This window comes from Dermacentor variabilis, chromosome 6 (genome assembly GCF_050947875.1).
Source record: "Dermacentor variabilis isolate Ectoservices chromosome 6, ASM5094787v1, whole genome shotgun sequence".
Lineage (NCBI taxonomy): Eukaryota > Metazoa > Arthropoda > Arachnida > Ixodida > Ixodidae > Dermacentor > Dermacentor variabilis.
In genome coordinates this window covers 174162797-174178652 of record NC_134573.1, presented here as the reverse complement: position 1 = coordinate 174178652, position 15856 = coordinate 174162797, and the positions used below count along the sequence as shown (strand labels likewise).

At 46.9% G+C, this 15856-nt stretch overlaps 1 protein-coding gene across 2 annotated transcripts in view; it reads left to right on the top strand.

Moving 5' to 3' along the window:
• Positions 1–15856, top strand: part of LOC142585830 (uncharacterized) — a 339390-nt gene that overhangs the window by 157564 nt on the left and 165970 nt on the right. For both annotated transcript variants that reach the window (XM_075696858.1, XM_075696857.1), the window contains exon 5: positions 1858–2213. In XM_075696858.1, the coding sequence (XP_075552973.1) occupies positions 1858–2213 (356 nt within the window). The remainder of the gene's footprint in view (positions 1–1857; positions 2214–15856) is intronic.

Below are 15856 nucleotides of genomic sequence, written 5' to 3'. Positions count from 1 at the left end.
TTTTGCACCTGTGGCAAAGGAACGCTCGTACACAGACAACTGAGCTACAGAACCTCTGCCACACAGCTAGAATCAAGTAATTATGCCCTCACTAGACGTAAAACCTACAATCTACCAACGTCTGTGCCTACGATAAGATACACGAAACGAGATTTGCTTATAACATCACAAAAACTGCTAATATACAGCATAGCAGTGTTCACAGCTTAGCGCCTTAAGATGTCCTGCTTTAAATTTCCAGAACTTGGCGGAGCTTCTTTCATAATCTATGATAAATAAATCTTTAGATGGACAGAAATGCGAAGAGCCAGGCGCCAAGCGACGCCTCTTCGAGATGCTATTCCGGATGTGCACATGGATACGGCAAGGGCGCATTCGACGTCAAGAGGGTGGCCCATGTGTCGAGTTCTTTACGCATGCCAGTTGCAAAGTTCCGCTTCGGTATTCGGACACCAACGAGACGACTTGTTTACTTGCGAAGTGTATATATATATATATATATATATATATATATATATATATATATATATGTATGTATCGCTGAATACGCCGGCTCCCATAACATGGCCTCTAAGGTACGAGGGATTGTGCGCAGCGTAATACTGCAGTCGCGAGCCTTGAAAGAGATAGTCGCAGTGACCGCTACGCAACAAGCTGCATTGCCTCATCAGCTTGATATGCGATACAGCATCGTCAACGTTGGCGTCGCTTCTTTTTGTCTCAAAAGCTATCTGTTGGGAGGGCATCGTTTCTTTTCATCATGTGGCCCGTACTGCTTACCAAAAAATAATTTACTTAGAGCTCTAGAAGTTACTCCTGCCAAAGACATGACACGGAGTTGCACTTAACCAGAATTAAAGAGGAGTAAAACAACAAGAAAAAGCAGGATGATAAACAAAGAATAAGTAGGGAAAAAATTAACAGCAGCAAACACAGACATTCATTTAGAAAGCAGAGATACGCGAATAAAATTAAGTTAGCAGAGGTGCTTAAGGTCTTTCTCGGGCAATAAAATAGCCGTAAGTGCCTTTCTAGCACGCCGTATAACAACACTAGCGCTCTCCTGAGGTACGATAACGTTAATTACAAGGCGTACAATGTAACTGAACTTACCCCCCATTCCAGGACGTTCCTACAAACGAGACTAGACGGCGTCTCAAAAAAGGAGCTGAAAATACCGCCTCTCTGCTCAAAAATGTCACTCCTCTTCAGCGATAACCCACAGCGATTCCTGAGCAAGAAGTTCGTAATCAGATGCCCTCGGCGTATACTGCACATGAGTGAAGGTGCGCTTCTAAAGCAAACGTTCCTCGTCGCAGGAATTACCCGAGAAGCGTTGTTACAAATGTGTCTTCAGCCGAGGAATGGCCTGGTGTTCCAGTCGGTGGGTGCTGATATTCGTGCCTATGCCCGTTGTGAATATATGGGGGCTAGATTTCCGGCATTGAACGAGAACAAAAAATACATGCGCCTGACTCGCTTATATATATTATTATTTTTTGTTAGTCGGAACCACATGAATAAAACAGGAAATGAATCCAGAGAAAGCATATGACAAGTTATTTGTTATGCTTCCCTGAAATGCAAAAACAGCAAGACAAAGGAACATGAAAGCGGACGAAATGATAACTATTGCAGCAGTTGAGGATCGAATACACATCCTCCGCATTACACGTGCACTGCTCTGCCACTTAAGCTACAGCGGCAACCATCTTCTCGCAAACTTTCTCGGGTGTTTGTGAACAAGAGTATAGCCCCGGGGTTTGCCAGCCAGCGTCGCTCACGACCAAGTCGGTGGCTGGCGCGAATTGTCGCCCCGCGAATCGCGGCTCTAACCCTCGTGCGCGAACTGCGCAGGACCTCGCCGGGCGAGACGACGCCTCCGCTGACGCGTCGGCCCAGCGCCGCCGAGCGCCGCAAGATGTGCTTCGTGCGGAAGCAGACAAACTCGGCGCCAAACTCGATGGACGAGGAGGTGCCGAGTCCGTCGTCGTCTTCGGTGTGCAGCGGCGGCGCCCCGTCCACGGCCTCGTCGTATCTGTCGCGTAACACGTCGGTCGCCTCGGCGCCCACGGGCTCGTCGTCCTGCGGCACCGGGTCGGACAGCAGGCCCGGGTACTTCAACTTCGAGTCCATGCAGCGCCTCCTCGACCTGTCCATGAAGGTGCCCGGCGAGCGCAAGTCCTTCTATCTCGATATCCCGTCGCAGGAAGGTGAGTGCGCACCCCGTCGCTGTTCTCCTCGGTTTTTCTCCAACAGCCGCGAGGAGGCCCGCTGTGCTGGCGTGTTCTGTCGACGCCACGTGGTTTCTTTTGTCAGCAAGTTGCAGCTCCAAAACAGATATAAATTTTTATTCAAGTAGGAATATAGGCTTTGATCTGAAGGCTAGGTATACAAGCGTCATAAAAAGTAGCGGTTATTATCTTGTACGCCTTATCTTGTACGCCAACCTCCTTTACTTCAGCTTGCGGTACATCTCGAGCTCACAAACAGATGAGTTGCCCTTTGGGAGCAGCACAACCACGGAGCTTCTATACTCGATATGTCAGCGCTGCCATTAACTTAACCAGCGCCGCAATTTGGTATAGCGATGCCTTCTAGTCACCTCTACGTCACCCTTATCACCCAGCTTTCACGGTCGGCTGATCCCGTTGAGAACGCGGGAGGAGAGTTGCTCTAACCACCAACGAAGTGTCAAAAGCACGAAAAGGAATAGCATCGAAAAAGGCATCGCTACAAAGTTAAAGACCAGGTTGTTCATTACTTCGCGAATGAGACATCACGAAATGAATACAATCACGAAACAACCGTTTTGTTTGGAACGAATTTGGGAAAGGTTTGCATTTCGTATGTTCTTCACCATGTGTCTACAACGTAATACGTACAGTATTATCATGGGCAAAAGTAAAAAAATAAAAGAAATGGTCAGACCAATTCATATAGGCACAACTGTAAGCGGAAGTGAATGCGTGGCCGGGTCGCGCACAGGTACAGAATGGCGGCAACGCGACGGACGGCGTTCAACGAGTAGACTTCGCGTCGTCTTTACAAGCTACGCTCACACTGAATGCCACGACTTCTGCAACTCACGAGGGCGTAGGACCTACCCCCATTTCTCTCACCTGCTTGCCTTGAGTAAGTTTGGTCATTAAGCGGGGAAGTGAAAGTAACCGATAGGGACTCTTATGGGTAATTGTGCACTGTGAGAGCATGTGATGCGTTGATCCATAGCTACATCGTCGGCAAGGCAACGAGACTAATTCCTAAAGGATCTGGAATACATGACTGAAGGTTGCTTGCTACATAGCACTCTCAGAATCGTAAATTTAGCTCGCGCCCATTGCGCTTGACGTCTCTCATTTGACATATTCTGGAGAGTTCCCAAGTGAGAGAGAGAGAGAGAGAAGGCAAGGACAGGAAAGGCACGGAGGTCAACCAGAAGAGCACCCGGTTTGCTAACCTACATTTGGTGTGAGAAAAGAAAGAGGAGAGCGGAAAGGGAGAGAAAGAGGAGAAAGAGGAGAAAGGGAGAGAGTGCGTGTGGGAGGGACACTATACACAGGAACACTATAAACGGTCCCTTAAGCCGGTGCACTTCCAGTATTGTACTAGTGCACGAATCGCTTTTCGTGCCAGGGTGTGGCAACGGTCCAAGTCTCTTGGAACTTATCGAAGGAACTAAATATACGGGGGGATAAATTTACAAGTTGGTGAACTACTTCTAGCGTTCCCTGCAGTGACAGAAATGCTGCGCGATCACACATCTCCTGGTGGTAGAATTTTGCTAAGTACATATTTTGGTGTTTGCTATTTGAGAAAGATGTAATAATGTGCATTCGGAGTGGACAAACGGTATTCAGCATGAGACGCCCAAGAAGCTTACTTGGCGCACTAGCACAAGTCCACGACATGGACAACAAATCCTCAAAGCGCCCAAAGGAATCGAGAAATGCTGCCCCTACGCCGCCCCCCCCCCCTTCCCTTTCTCCCTTGACCCGCCCATTTCAAACTAAACACCCGTGGCTTCAAACCGCAAACCGTGATCCAATCGCAGTCATTGAGAACTCTATATACTACGGCAAACTTCGGCGCCAGTTTCGATCTACGACCGTACAAAACAGTAGTGCGGCATAGACTCTCTTTCTACAGTCATTTTTCAAAGAGCGTTGCCAAAAAACTCCCGCCTGCCGTTTGCACGCCGAGTACACCAACATGCGAACGAAGAAAAAAGAAAAGTCTTCGCTTTGTAACACACCGCCGTCGGCACCCCTTTCTTCAGATGCCAAGTTTTGCAATAGGTGACGTTTTTAGAGATCGATGACAACGTGCGCCGCTGACAGCGTATGCTTTAGGAACGAACGACACCGCAAGAAGGGCCCTGCCTCCCGTATTCTAGCGCTTGTTCAACCTGGCCACGTTTCCAGACGGAGTTCGAGCCGTCGCACACCGCTTCGAAACCAGGAAAGAACGAGCCCCCCCTTCCATCCGCTTTCCCGAAAAGCTCACACTTTCCCGAGCTCTCACGCCGGCACGTCCTGTATACATCACCGTCCCCGACTTCCTGTACTTTCTTTCTTTCTTTTTCCAGACGCCTAGTGCGCGTAGCATAGTAAAACAGTGTTCCAGTGGCTTCCCGCATCGTAAGCTCTGCTCATCTGTAAACGCGAGCGTTGGTGCCGATTGATTTTCACTGGCCTGCGTGGCAAAGAAAAGAAAATGAAAACGTCATCAACATCTCTATTCGCAAAAGTGTTCTTATAGCTAGAACTGTTCGTAAGGGCAGATGCTAGCCAAACAAATTAGTAGCGAACGCTACCAGCTAATAGCAAGCAGCACTTACAAACGAAAAGATTTGCAGTTTCGGTCCCTGATAAACAGCAAAACCCAACGAATCCGCCTTAGTAGATACTCGCGACGTTTGCTGTATAGTTACCCGCCTGAGACAACCTCATCGAAGAGAGACCACAGTCTATAACGAAGCACCTAGCTTTAAGTACATAGCAGGCATGCTATGACGTACGATGGAAATTTTTCTAATGAATCTTGAGTTTTTATTGCCATAGATGCATTTTCTTTTGTTCACCTTTGCATTCCCTCCTGAATTCATGAAACACTGGCGTGAATCAACAAATTCGAGGAAGTAGTCGCAGCGTAGTAACAGTTATTCCACGTCATCTGTACTATTACGGGTCGTATTTTTGTAAGGATTCATTTCATTATCCATTCTTGCTCTTTCGTTATTAGCTCGCACAAAGCTGCGCGCGCCCTCAACCGCCGGAATCGGCCACTCGGCGGGACGGCTGAATAAGAAGTGCAGAGAATGGGAGAAAAAGAATCCTTACAAAAAAAAGATACGAGCCCATGCTTCTGCGTCCATGTCGTTTAATGCGCGGATATAGTGAAGCTTTTCCACCAGTACTGAAGCAATCAATATCTTTTTTTTAAGTTGTACGGTTTTGTTGCGAGACTCCGTTTATAGATACATAACATTTCTAGTTGGCTGACGACGACGACGTCGACGACAGTGCTGAAGACGACGAAGACAACGGTGTTGATGGTGAATCTTTGCTGCATAGCGGCAGCTTAGGCAAATAGCCTGCCAAACGCGACGACGACGACGACGACGACGACGACGACGACGACGACGACGATGATGATGATGATGATGATGATGATGATGATGATGATGATGATGATCCTTAAACACGGCAGGTACCCACAATGGGGCATAGACCAAGAATCGTTTGGTTGTAGGAATAGGTTAGCGCAGATACATGGTTTAGCGAAATTTCATGGATGAAACGAAGAACAAGAAAAAGCGCCGCCTTACTTCTTTCTTTCCCGCCTTGCAGTACCGCCGGCTAAAAACTGGCCTATTATTATTATTATTATTATTATTATTATTATTATTATTATTATTATTATTATTATTATTATTATTTGAAGAATATGCTGGCTTTCTCTTTACCAGAAACACGAACGCTCACCGGTGCACCCATTTAGGAACAAAGCCGCCGGAGGACAGTTCTCAGTTCACGTCCTCAAGTTTTGAGCCCCAATCCCTTTCAACAGCTGCTGCGAAAGAGCTTGGTCCAGTGGCTTCTTGTTTCTTCTTCTGCTTTACGACACCCAGCTGCCATGATCTCTGTTTCCTGCCTCTTTTTCTTTGTCTGTTTGTTGTCGCTGTTACCTCTATTTTCTCTTTGTCGTCTTTTCTTCTTTAAAAAAGAACCCTCGCTTTCATGTATCCAATTCGTCGGACCAAGGCCACATACTTGAAGGTGGTTTCACGCTTTTGTAGATCCGTCTTTCGAAGGCTGTATTTATTATTATTATTATTATTATTATTATTATTATTATTATTATTATTATTATTATTATTATTATTATTATTATTATTATTATTATTATTATTATTATTATTATTATTATTCGGCGTATTCCTGGCACTCCAGTCGTAAAGTAATTCAGGCTTTTGTGGTTACCTTGGAGGCCGACTGGCCGACACGCTGCGTTGTTTTCCTGTGTTGTTACTGTACACAGGTCACGTGAGGACCACTGGAAATAATCACCTTTTCAGAATGTAAAGGCGCTAGCACAGTTCTGAAATAAGAAGGGGAAATAAGAAACTTCAGACTAGAGTTAGTGAGAAGGCGTTAGAAAAAACGGTGGGTCAAACTCGCAGCGAAAAAGAAGGGGGGGGGGGGGTGATCTTGCATGCTCTCTGCTTCCCTCAGTGTATTGAAATCAACTTAGTACACGATCAGAGAGCCGGCTTCTCGATAGCAAGCACATTTGCGATTTGTATTTGCATAATAAGAAAGCCCCTCAAGAAGAGCACTGCAAGAAATTATTGTACTCCGAATGCGTAAATGAAAATAAGGCGCCAAATCCAGTCGAGGCACATCGCCACCCCAATATGTATCACCCCCTTTGTCAATATAGCAAGCTTAAAACCCGCGGTCAAGAAATGTTTCCAAACATTTTATCTATGCAGATGTGCCAACACTAATCACCGAAGAGTTGAATTCAAAGTCAGGTGGAAACGAAGATCACATAAAGCAGGGCCAACTTTCTCCTTCAGATGTGTTAAACACTGTGACTTGAAAAAACTGCAAGAGTAAAAGCCCTTTCCCGAACTGTTATCATTCTCGCGCTAACTAAAACGCGAAAAATGCACCTTACTCTCGCGTTATTAAATATAACTGTATTTTTATTAAATTATACCTAATTACATTTAACTTTATCCAGTTTGTCATGAGGCAGATGGTGTAAACCTTGCACCATAGCTGTTGGCATACGCTATCTCGGAGTTAACGAGCCCGAACCAATTTAAAACACTAGCAAACACAGTAGTCCAAAAACAAAGACAAAAAGAAATTAAAGAAACTTGGCAAGAACCAAATAACAACAACAGCCTAAACACAAAGCCAGAGGTGGCGCAGACGCAACGCGCGCGTACTATGAACATCCATGCTAATATAATTCTATTTAACAACGCCTGTTACGTGACATTACCTGAAAATACGGCGGGAAGTATTTTCCGCACAGTTGATTAAAAGGAGCTCAGAACTTCTGCTACGTTACCACCATTGTCAGGTTTGCGAAAATTCGAAATGGTATTATGTTGAGGGGATCCAAAAAAGAATAATAATGAAAGAAACATATAGGGAGCATGTCGCAGAAGTGTTTTACTACGAATTTCATTTTCTCATAAGAGACCATCAGCAGGCCGACTGCGCTAATGGCTTCCTCAGACGACCCAAATTCATATACATAATCCTTCTCTCTTTTACGCTCCAAAATGCTCTGTTGTTCGGTCCATGTGCCCAAACTATTACTCAACTCACTAGCAAGAAAACAAATGAGTAAGAAAAACAAAGTATTAACGTCTGTTCTCAACGACTTCGTTCCGCAGTGAATTTCCGAGGAGACACGTATCCTCTGCCATAACGGGAGACTCGGACGAACGAAACGAAGGCAGCAAAAGCGAGAGAACTGCCGTTCCGTCTCGGGCTCTCACGTTTCGCGCGCCCGTGATTGTGTGTTCGCGTCCCCGCCTCGAAAAAAAAAAAAAAACGGGACTCGCGCGCCAGCCAAAAGCAAATGTGAGCGTAATGTCTCGCACGTGACGAGTCGCTGGGCACGTAAAAATGCCCCGCCTTGCCTGCAGAGGGTTCGCGGTTGGAAGCCACGGCGCCAGTGCTGAGGTAAAGGCCAAAGTCATCCCGTCTACACCGTCCCCAACGTCATATATGCTTTTTGTTTCCCCTATCTGAGCAACTCGCATCCAAGTCGCTCTCGAACGATGGAAAAGAACAGCTAAAGGTGAGGTCCATTCAATGTATGGTTGTATGTAAAGCAATGAAGGGGGCTAGTTGGTGAACGTTCATGGTTATATTGCGCTCAGTATGTGTTGGCTGCGCGGTTTCTTGCTACGGGTAGTGGGGGAAAGCTCACTTGCTCCCGTAATCACGGCAGCAGAGGGATTTGTTAGGACGGAATCGCAAATGGGGGCGACAACCGCGGCATTTTTTTTTCAACATCGCCATTACGCGCTGTCAGAGACATTACGCCGGCTTCCCTGGTTCTTCGCGACTAACGTTGTTCGTGAAGGCCAGTTTACGTTTTGAAATTATGCTATGGAGCAAAGAGAAAGACGACGCGACAATCAAGAAGAGTGCATACTTAATATACGCTATTTTGTTTCATATATTATTGTTTTATTTCTCATCTTCGATTATTCATTTATTTTCCTTTTTTATTACTTATTTATTTGTTAACTATTTTGTTTCATTTTTCAATCATATTACCACCCTGTTCGTGGTCTATCCTCCCCCCCCCCCCCCCAATGGATTTGTGCCATTAATTGAGGCTTCATCATCATAATCATCATCTCAGCTTTTGACTGTAGATTTAACCGTGTAGATCTAACTCAAGCGTTACATCCATGTAGGTGTCGCAAATTACTATTACCAACTTTCGTCCCAATGTGCAGGCAGATATGAAGAGACAACAAAGGAAGTTAAAAAAAAAAATAACGAACGAGATTCGCCTTTCGGTTTTCTTATTCGCGAGAAAGGTGAATAATTCTAATGACCAATATAGCTCCACATTTTTCGCGTTTGCTGTGAACAAGAGGATCGTTCGGGTCATTGTACTTCGATATCATCTTTTTTACTTCGTTCGCTGTTCATTTTATTCAGCGCCTTTTGTTGTCAATGTTTCGCTCTCGCCCGGCGATTGTTGTTACAAAGCCGTAAATACGCCGAGCGTTTCGAAGCTGCATTTTTCAAGACACAGTGTCCACCACCATTGATTACCTGCTTGTCACACAGCGTTTACTGCACCTGTCCGCAGTCGGCCACTTGCTATGAGCGCTGTAAAAGGTCTGCATCTTCAAAGCTTCACAGCGCAGAGCCGAAGAATATCCAGCTGTGTTCCGTTTGCGCCATCGGGCAGAAAAGGGTAATGTAGAGCGGTTAGGTACATAAGACGTGGACTTCTTATATTGATGCAACTGCAGACACTTTCAATATTATAGGATGTAGATATCACTTCGATAAACGATAAGATAAAAAGATAAACTTGTAGATATCACTTCGGAAAACAGCCATTTTCATTTAAATTATAACATAACATGACTGTTAACGTAAACTGTGAACTGAGCTTTACACGTTTAGCAAATAGGGCGGTTAGCCGACCGAAACGTGCAATGTACACTTCCTTGCTAGAACACCTAATGTATCTTCTTTTTCTGGAACCAGCACTGGCGAGGGGGGGGGCAGGGAGGGGGGGGGGGGCTAAGCGAATCTGATTAACCTACTAAAATGTGCTGAGGGCGTCCGATTGGGGTGCCAAGGAAATGGGCCGACACCTTCAACAATGACAGACCTATATCAACGCTTCATAGTGCCCGGTGCACCGGGCCAAGCTCTGCCCTTAGCAATACGAATTCTGAGGAACGCGCGCGCCCATACGTTCCAACACGCCGGTACCCGGTCAGGTCAGACGTTGGGCACATGTGCCGCAAGGTGAGCGGCAAATTCGGTGACGTGAAGTAAAAGCATGTCCTACTGAAAACTATTTTCTTCGCTCACTCTGCTGTGTGTTATGGTACTGCTTCCCCTGTACAGTCTTGCAGTCCCTCCATTTGCTTGTTAATATTCTTTCTTTCTTTTTCTTTCTTTCTTTCTTTCCCCTTTCTTTTCTGTGCGTTGCACTGTTTCCACAGCTTTTCATTCATCTGTCTAATGCGGGAGTGTTTGCATCTTTTTCTTTTGCAACTTCAATAAGAGTTTCCTTCATTTGCCTTCTTTTCCTTTAGCTGCGCATTTATGTACACGTTGTAGCAAGTACATCTTAACGATTGCACTTAATTTGTCACCAATTCCAGAGTGACAGCGCTAAAAGCTGGTCACTGTGTTCTTACTCGTTCTCTTTCTGTACCTCGTGTCAGTTCGATCTCTGTATGGCACTCTAATATCGTACAACTGGCGGCGACGAGCGTTGCCGACTTTTTCAATACATTCAAACAGGTCAGCCTCTATCAGTCTCCCTGGCCCGGCGCCCTAACGATCTGCGTAGCCCCACGTGACTCACGCGCACGCTGTCACAAACACACACACACACACACACACAAAGAGAGATACAAACAAGCAAACAAATGCAGGGTGCGTTAGGCCAATATCTCCTCATAAACAACTGTCAGGAGAGCACGAAGAGACAGGGCACCGTCATCCCTCAGTTCATATTTCTGTGCGCGTCAGAGGACGCGATCCACGGTCACAAGTGTCTTTCAGAGCACCCTTCAGGAGGGCCGCACCTTGGAGCGCGGAGTCCAAAATAATTGGCAACCAGTCTCGTCTTCCCGCAGCAGGCGCGAGGCGTACTCATATTATTAGTACTACTATTACAGCGACGGTTCCGTCATCACAGAGAGGACGACGACACGAGCGGCGCAAACAGTTCAAGGAGTGGCCGTTGTCCGTGCGTGCCCGTGTTCTTTCCAAGTGCGACACCGGCACAATTTTTAGCACAGGCCCTAGCCGCCTTCCCCTCCACGCCGTCTCCGGACTGTCTCCGCCGAGCCGTCAACATGCACACACCATCCGCTGCGAGCCCGCGGGATCGCGCTGCATGTGCCGTTGGCGACGTGCCACCGGTGAGAGGCAGCGACACGCCGAGTTCAGGAGGCGTGTTCCCTCTTCGCGTCCCAGATTCATAGCGCGAAAAGTAGATTAACCAAGAATTTAAGAGGCGGGGCAACGCATGAGTCACTCTGCTAGCGTTTTTTTTTTTTTTCTGACGACGTGGGCTGACGAGCTTACAGTCCCAAGCACGCAGTAGGACTGGTCTGTACGCAGCTCTACTCTCCGGAATACTCGAGGGCCCCAAGTTCAGGTTCGTTTTTACGCTCGCTGCTGTGTTGTGAGCGTTGGAGACATGCTGCCTTCAATGGGAAGCTAAGAATACTGGCATAGCTGACCGTGTAGCCTGCTACTACAGGTTCTGAGCGATAATTATAGTGTCAGTGATCCCACACACACTAACAGCACGTACACCGACAGACATTCGCATGCATACGAAAGGTTTTCGAAAGGTTAAAGGCTTGCAAATTTTAGAAAGGTGAGTATTGAAGTGTTTTATATCCCCTACACCTCGCTGCTCTTGTCCTAATATTTGTATCGCTGCATGTGCGTGGGGCTGGGAGTAAGGGAAGAAGGTAGGAGTACTGTATCTTACGCATTAAAGCAAACGGCCACTGAGACAGGGGCTTCGTTTGTACATCCTGCCTGACGAACGCAAAGACATCAACAATGCTTGGCAGAGGTAGAGACAGAGATGAAGGGGAAAGGCAGGGAATGTTAACCAGATATTAGTCTTCGGTTTGCTACTCTACGCTGGGGTTGGGAGATAGGGGTTAGAAAGAGGACAGAGAGGAAAGGCTTAAAACAATGCATACAGAGGCACACGAAGGGCGTTCCACTTAGAGACGTTCACAAAGGCCGCTAGATTGCAAGAAGCACAGTAGCACTTGCACGGCCTTCCTCTGTGACGTTAGGTCCTGTCAATGCTGTAGAATTCCTTCTTCCGATAGTGGTCGGTCGTCCAGCTGGTTGAGTTCGTGGCGAAGGGATTCCCTCTGTGGACTGTTCTGCGGGCAGTCGCATAAAATATGGCCAATCGATTCTTCATGGCCGCAGAAGCCACAGGCTGCGGTGTCGGCCTTCCCTTTGCGGAACGCATAGGCTTTGGTAAAAGCAACGCCCAACCACAGTCGATACAAAAGCGTGGCGTCTCCACGACGAAGCTTCGATGGGACTCGAAGTCTTAATGTCGATCAAGGTAGTATAGTCGGAAATTCCTGAAATGTGGCTTATTCCATTGCGACGTGGTGCACTGGCTAGCAAGCAAGCGAAGCTTCCGTGCTGCGTCAGTTCTAGAAAGTAGTACTGATACGTGGTCCTCATTATGGGCTGAACGGGCAACTTGATCGGCCCGTCCATTGCCGATAATCCCAAAGTGGCTTGGAAGCCATCGGAAAGTTATTTCATGGCCTGCATCACTTATACGGTGCATCGTCTCTGTAATCTGAAATACTAGCGGTCCGTGCGGTCAGCGTTGTAAAGGTGGCAGTAGAGACTGCAGTGCTGTCTTTGAGTCGCAGAAGATCGTCCACTTGTGCGGCGGTTGATCACCCAGGTAATTATGGGCGGTAAGGAGCGCTGTGAACTCTGCTGCTGTTGATGATGTCGTGTGAGTCTTCTTAAATTTGATGGTTGTATCTTTCGCTGGTATCACGATTGGCGCAGCGAAGCTGTTTGGCAGTACAGATCCATCAGTGTAGATGTGCGTAGAGTCACGGTATTTCTCGTAGAAAAGTAGTAACGTGAGCTGTTTAATGGCTGGTGATGATAGTTCAGCTTTTTTCGTCATGCCAGTTGTTGTCAGGTTGATTTTTGGCTGAGCAAGGCACCATGGAGGAATCGAAGGTCTCGCAGCAGGAGTGAAACAAGCTGGCAATGATTTGCCACGTGCGCTTATCGTTTGGCTGAAACAGGTGCGTGATCCGCCCGCTGGTAGAGAGGCTAGGTGGTGGCGAGGAGACTTCGCAAGATGCCTTATATGGGTCCTCAGCGCTTCAATATCAGTAGGGGTCTTGACAAGGCGGTCTCTATCAATTGCTATAGTCGCCACTGTTGATGCACTCTGAGGCAGGCCTAGACAGATCCGGAGCGCTTGAGACTGAACACTTTGTATTGTGCGTAGATTGGTTTTGCCTTTGTTGGTTATTGCTGGCAAGCTGCACCGCAGAAAGCCGAGAAAAAGTGCCCTGTATGTTGTAGCACAGCACTTGTTGACATTGCTCATGTCTTGCCAGTGAAAAACTTGAAGAGGTGGCAGATGTCTGTCAACCGTTCTTTTTTTTTTTTTTCACGTATGATACGTGAGGGCTCTATGACAAGTTCCTGTCGATTATGACACCTACAAACTTGTAAAAAATTTTTTGTGAATTTTTTGGTCATTTATTATTACGCTGTAGTTTGGCATAGGCTTGCGCGTAAATGACACTAGTACGCATTTATCGGAGGAAATTTCCAGGCCTCGATTACGCAGCTAGATAGGAGTTTGGGTGGCAGCTCTCTGAATTCCCGCTCGCAACTGTAGGCTTGTTACTGCAGACGTCCGTACGTTGATAGCCTGACTGTGCTTGGCACGTGCTCAAGGAGAGCAATTAGGGTTAGATTAAATAACACAGGGCTAAGTACACCACCCTGGGGGACGTCGCGGCAGCTATAATGTAGAGAAGTATGGCCTTCCTCGGTGCTTACAAAAACGGATCGTATGGAGAGACAGCTGGGTATCCTTTCAAACATCTTGGCAAAGGAGAGGAGGAAGAGAGGTAAGGGGGTGAATGAAGTCACCTCCCACAGCTGTGCTTACTGGCTGATGATTTACACCAGTCATCCCAATGTCAGGTATCGGACGGCAACTGTTCTCTCACCTTCATGCTTTGTAAGGCAGTCGATATTCATCGGAGAGAACGATGTGGCTGTATAAGTCACTTTGTGCACAAGAACAAAGAGAACTGCTTACAGTCTGTCGCACTTCCCCGTTCGCACTTCCTCAGGGACACTGACACCCTGACCACAAGTCCTATGCAATTAGCTGGGTGCGTTTACGTTCTTCAGAACGTTGATCCGACGTCTCGGGTGAAAACGTTAGCAAAAAGCCAAAGGTGCGGAGTGTACGAATCTACGTATGTCTGCATTGGCGCCAGCAGTTATTTACTCGACTAAGGCGTCCTTGTGTTCAAGAAACACAAGGAAAAGGACGGCACAGTCTATAGCCGGCGCACGACGCTGGTCACGAAAACACGGAGCCCACAGCAGACACCGACTGATGGTCGCGGGGCCCAGGTGAGCACTCGTTTAAAGAGCCGTCGTCCAGGTAAAAGCCCCACAAAACACATTCTGTCGAAAGCTCTTAGTATTAACCGGCGGCTCGAAGGCAATGCACAAGGAACGCGCTTCCGCACGGGCTCTTTTCTGAAGAGGTGCAATAATAGCCTACCATTAAAGGCGTTCGAAGCAATAAAACTTCGCACCCAGCGTGGCCACAAACGCTCGATGCTCGGCCTCTCATCTTTCCGGGTTTCCGGCGCCTGTGGGCCATATAGGAGAGATGCGAGGTGGCGTCGAAGCTGCGCGTCAAGACAGCGCACTATCTCTTGTTTGTCTGCTTATTTCTCTCTCTCTCTCTCCCCGTTTCTTATTCTTTATTTATTTGCACGTTTTTTTTTTCAAAACTAAGCTTTTAATAGCTTCGTGCGCTGCGTCTTCCGGAATCGCCATGTAAAGTCGCAAGCAACGGAAGGGCGTTTAAGTTTGTTAGCCACTGTACCATTGTGATGGGCTTCCAGCGGAGGGTGCACCGCAAGAAGATGCGCGTGCGACCATTCGTTCGAGTTTGCTGCGCAGAGCGCCAATATTTCGTCAATATAAATTTTATGGTACACTCTCCTGTAAACTGTTCTTGCTGATTGTAAACGGTGAATTTTGCTTTAGCAATCCGCTACGTGATATATTCAGCGCGTAACCGCGTAGCGCCCAGTAGTAGCGGAGAACGAAACGAGAACGAAAAATTCCAGGCGTTCACAGCGCTTCATTTTCCTTAAGGCGCTCTTGCGCGTTGATGCTAAGACAGCTTAGCATCTTAAGGCAGCCACTCCACACCATTGTCTCAGTGCATAGTGGTACATATCACGGTTTCCCTAAGGAGGCAATGGCGTCTGAGTCCTTTATTTAGATAAGTGCGCATCGGAATGCTATAAAAGCAACTTTTTTATTTCGCATGTCACTGTCCCAGGACTAACTCCTTCTCGACACTAGCGCTCTTTAGATTCACGCATCATAATTTTTTCACTCGATAAAGTGAATGTTTACGTTGCGCTGAGTTTTACATTGGCAAAGTGATGACCAAGAAGGTAACAAGGACGCGGACGGACGATGCGCTTCGTCCGTACGCGTCCTTGTTATTTCTTGGTCATCACTTTGCCAGTGTAAAACTCAGCGCGACGTTAACATGAACGTTAACCAACTAGCCCTTTTCATAGCTTTACTTAACTACTAAACGGAAGCTTTGCCTAAATATTAAGAGGAGCTGCAGAGCTTGTCGAATGAATGAATGAATGAATATTACTTTTACACAACTATTTTCATGGTGCGGGTCTGCCAATGCAAAACAGTAGATTATATAATAGCATATCCGTATATACCACGCCAGTATCAAGCAGGACAGTACGTTTTAGTCAAAGTACACTTAAATCGGTCGTTCTAGCTTGCATTACGAG